Here is a 6398-nt window from a genome sequence, read left to right as displayed (position 1 = left end):
CAAATAAAATCTTTTCACTCCCTACTTAAAATCCCTCAGTGCCTTCCCACTGGAATGCAGAAATTCCATACCCCTTGCCACAGTCTAACAAATTGTCCACAGTCTGGCCCTGGCCTTCCTCTCCAGTCTTAGGTCCTACCATTCTCCTGCATCGTAGACACACTATCCTTCCTTCTCTCCCTCCTACACCTGAGGTGTTTTGTCAGAACAAAAAATAACAGGGCTGCTGTCCCAGAGGAACTGCTTTGCACATCTTATGCCTCAAATCTTTGGAATGTTAAAACAGGGCAAAATAACCTTTGGACTGAGCCTAAAGCAAACTTGTGCCCCAAAGAACTGTTTGCAAAGATAACAAGAAAGCAGATATGACTACAGAACTGATGACTACCAGACTGAAAATTAAAAACACTGTTTAGAATTAACATCACTATGTTTATGTTGTCTGTACCTATAGAAATGCCTTCCTTTGATTGATGTAATCGTTTGATGTATTCATTTCCCTTCCCTTTCTCATAAATACCCCTTGTCTTTGTCTCCTAATCGGAACATTACTTGCTTGGGCTTCTGCCTGAATCACTGCTTCCCAAATAGATACTCTTTGATCTCAAATAAATGTTCTTTGCCCCTCTCACTTTAAAATGCCTTTTATTTTTAGGTTAACCATCACCATCTCAGCACCTTTTACATTTGCTATTCCTACTGCAAGGAATTCTCTACTCCCAGCTCTTCATGGGGCTGATTTCCTTTCCATTCAAAGAGCAACCAAGACCTTCCCTAAATACCTATGGTGCTTACTTATCCCCCAGTCCCCAGCACGCTGCTGTTTTAGATCCACCAGTCTGCCTGCCACTATTTGAAATTATCTTGTTTACTGTCCATTTGCCCAGAATGAATGAAATCTTGCCTAGAATGAAATCTTCATGAACCCAAGAACCTTGCCTGTCTTCCCCAGTACCTGGCACACACAGGGTGCTCAGCGCTTTTCTAGAATCTCAAATGCGGGGAAGGACATCAACTGATTAACTTTCTAAACTAATGAATTAGAGCAATAGCCCGGATTATCTATAAGTCTTTTTATACATGGAATTAAAACAGGGACCTACCTACATTTACAGGTATGATATACATATAATATTTTGACCATTCACAGTACAGGAACACACGATAGGTTCAACACATATGAATTTTTCAGGTCACTAAAACTTACCTCTTCTTTAAGCACCAACATTTCCTTGGATGGTAATATTCCTAAAAGAGATTCTATGCTTTCCTATCTCCTAAAACCACACCACTTATTATACAGGGCTGTAATGAAAGTGCAACCCTTAGGGATTACTGAGGTGTGACATTCATGGCCATTTGCTCCTAAATGTCTAAATGGCCCCAGGAGGCTACAGCTTTTTTCTTGTTAATATTTTTTCTCTACCTTGACTGGCTGTTACTTTGAAAATTACAGCTGTTCCTGTCAGTATCTCCCTTCCCCCATCTTATAAATGGACTATGTCTGTTGAAAATTGGTTAAACAAATAAAATTATTAGAATTGTATGCCCCCAAAGCAGGGTAGGTAAGGTCTGCGGAGAATTCTGAGAAAAGTGAATGAGCTTTAGGAGATTCCTTCCTGGCTGTTATCTGGGTTTCTTTTAGGGTTTGCCAAAAAGCAAAAACATTACTTAACCACAAACTAAAGAGTTTTGGTGAATCAGAAGGAGAAACAGTTCAGCTTCCTCGTGATATTGTAGCAAGAATCAGACAGATTTTGAGTTAAATCTCTGCCACTTACTACCCATGCACCTAACTTCTCAAAACATTTTTTTAGCAGCAATTAATGTTTATGGAGCATTTGGTATGTCCCGGGCCACTGTCCTATTTTACCTGTGCTATCTCATCTAAGCCTGTGAAGGAGACATCATTATCCCCATTAGTCAGTTGAGTAAACTAGTTCCAAAGTTAAGTAACTTGATGTCACATAGCTAATAAGCAAAGGTCAGGACAGTCTAACCCAGAGGTCTAGCTCTTCATTCAGTCAACAACAATCTGGGCTCCTACTATCTTTGAGGTACTAGGTAAACACACATCAGTGAACAAGACAGATGAAAATTCTTGTCCTCCTTATGGAGCTTACATTCTAAGATGTGGAGGGGGGACAGTGAACGATAAATGTAAATGATACAGCATGTTATTAGGTTACACCACTCAAAATTGCCAATAGCCAACTATTTTTACCTACAAAAATGGGCATTTCATATTGTTTAACCTAATAGAAGGTGGTAAGTGCAACTGCAAAGAGGAGGGTAAGGAGGCTGAGCCACCGGAGGCAGGCTGCAGTAAACAGGGAGGTTGCCGGGGAGACCTGAGGGAGGTGACAGGTGGGGGGAGAGGAATGAGGAGTCCTCTAGGATTCTACACTCACACTGGTAACTGACACGCACCTCAACCTCACAGCGCATTATGAAGATCAAATGAGACAACAAAAGTGAAAGAGTTTCGTAAACCAGGAAGTTCTAGGACTATAACAAATTATTATTTAAAGTTCCCTACTTTGCTGCTGGGGATTACAGCAAACTTTTTAAGGCATAAATAGAGCTAGAGGCTCACAAGAATTGCCAGTCCATTCCCTACCTGGGGCAGAGAATCAGTTAAGAGTTTTTCTCTGGTTTGAAACTTTTCCTCCTGCCCCCAGAAAACAAAAGGTTTTGTTGTGATAGTTTTTTAGTCAACCAAGTATTATCTACACAAAGAAAGCAACAGTGCATGTTGCTGAAAACAAATTGTTGCAATGCAGATGAGACAGCAATCTCGACAATTTCCAACAGAGTCCCAAGAGAAAGCCATGTTATTTTAGCATGGTAAAATGTAATAAAGTCTATCATGTGTCCGAAATTTAATGTCTCTGAAGTAGGTAAAAATTTCCCTAGCTCCACTAACCCATTCTACCAAATAATCATTATTTGCTGTGCTTGGTAAGGATTACAATTAAACTAGCTACTAAAACTTAATAGACAAGGAAAAGGTAACCAAAAGAAAACTACACTAGGTTAATTTGTAGAGAAATGATAAGTATGCATAGTTTCTTTTAAAGAGACAGTCTTTATTCTAAGGATTTTTACATTGAAGAATTCAAAAAGTGGTAAAATTTTTTGGAATTTATTGAATGGCATTTAAAAGGAACTGTTAACAAAGGTTCACCAGAAATAAACTGAACAAGCAGGAAAATATAGTTAATAATACTGAAATACTACTAAAAAGAATTCCAGAACATATGTTTTATCTGACATAACAATATCTCTTAGAAGCTGTTATTGATATGAAAACTGACTGCTTCTTACTTTTCTAAACACACAGTGGTATAATTAACAATATTCAATCACTTCTGTTCTTTCCTGAATATATAAAAATTAAAATACCAATTAAAAAACTAATATATCTTCTCTTTAAATGTTTCTTACAGATAATTTCAATATTTTCATTTAATAGTGGTGTAGTTTAAGACATTTTTCATCCACAAGTCAAACAACAATCCACCCTAAAGGGAACTGATAGTCTATAGGTTCATAGTGCAAATAAAGAGTTCAGGAATGCAGCAACTGACATTTCTAAAATACAAAACAGATAAAATTCTTAGAAGATACATGCAATAAGCTCTTATTAAGCAGCTGGCCACAGAACTAGAATGTTTGGTAACTTTACTGGTGATTTCAATGGAACTCCAAATGTTTCCAAACTCAACTTGAACTCTCATCTCAGGCTTTGTATTTTGCTTTTCCAGTTTCACTAATAACACACACATGCTAAAAAATAAAAATCCAGAAAATCACATTAGAAACGTGTATTCTGAGAAAAGTAAGAACAGCACTTTGCATATCTTATATAAATAGTATTATGCTGCAGGATTTTTTACTAAACAAACAGAGGTTTGTGCAATCTTCCTAATCTTCCTCACTCATGTTCATAAATGCATTCTCAGGACTCCCGACTCCAGAGTAGGAGGCAGGTATTTGAAGAAGAGTGAACTATAAGACTTAAACTAGTTCTTTTATTTCTTACTTAGGACCACATCTATCGTCTAAAGTAATAACAGGACAGTTAGTGTATATTAAAGCTGCTCAACTGTTTCAGCCAGCAAGACGTGTCACCCTAGCCTGGCCAAGTGCCAACTCTAAGGACGTCTGTACTTGACTACAGCTTTATGTGACTAATGGGAACGATCAGTCTGTTCAAATTATGAGGTGCTGGAAAAAGAAAACAATTCTTCTCTTTTGTGAATTTTTTATATGTGTTCTGAAAAATGAGAGTGAGAAAAAGAAGCTTTACTTACATTCAAATCCCTGAAGTATTCATTATAGTCAAGGGCATATCCTACAACAAACTTGTCTGGAATTTCAAATCCAACAACTAAAAAGAATCATAATTCATCATTTAGATACAGAAAACACCACTTTCAAATCAAATACTTGCAAATGTGCCTTCTCTACAAATAGTCTCTCAAATAACTCTAAGCCATTTCACATAAAAGCTGTTTGGATTAAGGATGGTTAAATAATTGACAGAAAGTAGTTTACTTACAGTCTGGTCTATATCCAACACTTCGAGGGGTCCTTTTTACCAGCAAACTGTTAATTACAAAATGTGACATGTGACATATAGAGACACTGCAGGGCATTACAAAAGAGAACATCAATGTTCCGAAACAGGGTTTCATCTGCATTTAGCATACTATGGTCAGTTTTAACATACCCCAAGACAATGAAGTGGAGAGCTACATAAATCAATCACAGAGCTCACTGGGCAGGGGCAGCAAGGAGTTCACACTACAGACAAGGCCCTTGATTGATCTCTACCTGGAACACGATGGACTGTTCTGAGAGCTGCATCCTGACTACCCACGCACCCACTGAAGGACAGTTAATCAGGAAGATGAATGGAGGGGAGTGCCAATGAGCAAAGAAAAGATAAAGGCTCTCAGTGCAGAATCCCTGGAAACACAATCCTAAGCCACAGAGGGTGTGGGAGAGGTGAACATCACCTTTCAAGACTTCCAACACTTGATTTACAAAGAGGAACTTTAGGCTAAAAAGTAACTAGCTGCTAAAGGAGCTAGTATTTATTTTTGAGAGCAAAAACTACAGGTAGGCTGAATCAACTTTAATAAAAGCTAATTTCGTAACTCAGATGCTGTCTACTGAAATATTTATAGCCATTAAAAAAGCTATAGATGGTGCCTTGAAAGTTTTTATATATGTTAAAGGCATTCCCAATAAAACTTATGATTTCATACCTTCCTAGATAAATATTTTTAAAGAGCTGAAAAGGACCTAAAGTAATTCTCAAGTTCAGCTGCACATTAGAATCAACTTGAGAACTTTGAAAAAACAAAACAAAACTCAAGATACCCAGGCCACACCCCTAACCAATGATATCAGAATCGCTGGGGGTGGGACACAGACATAGGTTGTTTTTTTGTTTGTTTGTTGTTGTTTTTTTAAAACTCCCAGGTAATTCCAACATACAGCCGAAGTTGAGAACCACTGGCCTAAGCCTTAGCCTCCAAGGGGTCATCTAATCAAGTCCCCCGTGATTCTCTTCCAGTAATTAGATAGAGGAGAGGATATGGTTGGACTCAATTTCCATTTAGAAAGAGAAAAAAAACCAAACCACTCAAGTAAAACCTGTTTCTTTACCTACACTCACGCAGGAACACTCCAGAAAAGGTATCATCAAACTTAGTGGAAGTTATACTAAGAGGTCAGGGGAACTTGTCACCTCATATGCCTATAGATCGGAATGTTTAATAAAGCTCCATCTGTAAGACATGATTGTAACTCGTGTTTTAAGCAATTTCAATACTTTAAATGGGTAACCACTCCAGAGAAGATACACAAGTATTCAGTAAGCAGATGAAAAGAATCTCAAGATTATCAGTCATGAGAGAAATGCAAGATTATTTACAAAGGATACTAGTGAGTCTTATTTGAGATTACATGACTTTTTGAAGATAAAACGACCACTGAGAACCTTTACCCTTACAAAGAAGCAATTACTCAATCCTCTTTCAAATGAAGAAAATACCCTATGACAAAATGTTTTACACACACACACACACACACACACACACACACACACACACACAGAGGCACACACATACCTTGCAACCTTGACCATCTTTGGATTATGCTGCTTGACCAGGGAAAGCAAAGTTTGCATTGTTTTACCAGTGTCAATTATATCCTTTAGAAAAAGACATTTAAATGGTAAATAAAACCATCACAGCTTTAAATTCAGTCATTACACAAACAAAATATTCACACTACACGAATAACTGGAATAATGCCACTTTTTTTTCAGTGCAGTAATTCTCACCACAATTCATACACTAGATATTCTAGAATCTGTGAATCTA

At 37.5% G+C, this 6398-nt stretch overlaps 1 protein-coding gene across 1 annotated transcript in view; it reads right to left on the bottom strand.

The window, feature by feature from the left end:
* Positions 1-3068: 3068 nt before the first annotated feature.
* The window catches only part of HPRT1 (hypoxanthine phosphoribosyltransferase 1), a 42275-nt gene continuing 38945 nt past the window's right edge, over positions 3069-6398 (bottom strand). Inside the window, exons 6-9 of the mRNA XM_074324209.2 lie at positions 6144-6226; positions 4565-4611; positions 4317-4393; positions 3069-3789 (exon numbers count right to left, since the gene is read on the bottom strand). Of these exons, the coding sequence (XP_074180310.1) occupies positions 3742-3789; positions 4317-4393; positions 4565-4611; positions 6144-6226 (255 nt within the window). The 3' untranslated portion in view covers positions 3069-3741. The remainder of the gene's footprint in view (positions 3790-4316; positions 4394-4564; positions 4612-6143; positions 6227-6398) is intronic.

This window comes from Rhinolophus sinicus, chromosome 18 (genome assembly GCF_057876585.1).
Source record: "Rhinolophus sinicus isolate RSI-liver-muscle chromosome 18, RSI-T2T, whole genome shotgun sequence".
NCBI classification, from domain to species: Eukaryota; Metazoa; Chordata; class Mammalia; order Chiroptera; family Rhinolophidae; genus Rhinolophus; species Rhinolophus sinicus.
Note: the sequence above shows the minus strand (reverse complement) of the source record. Positions and strands in the feature narration are given on the sequence as shown.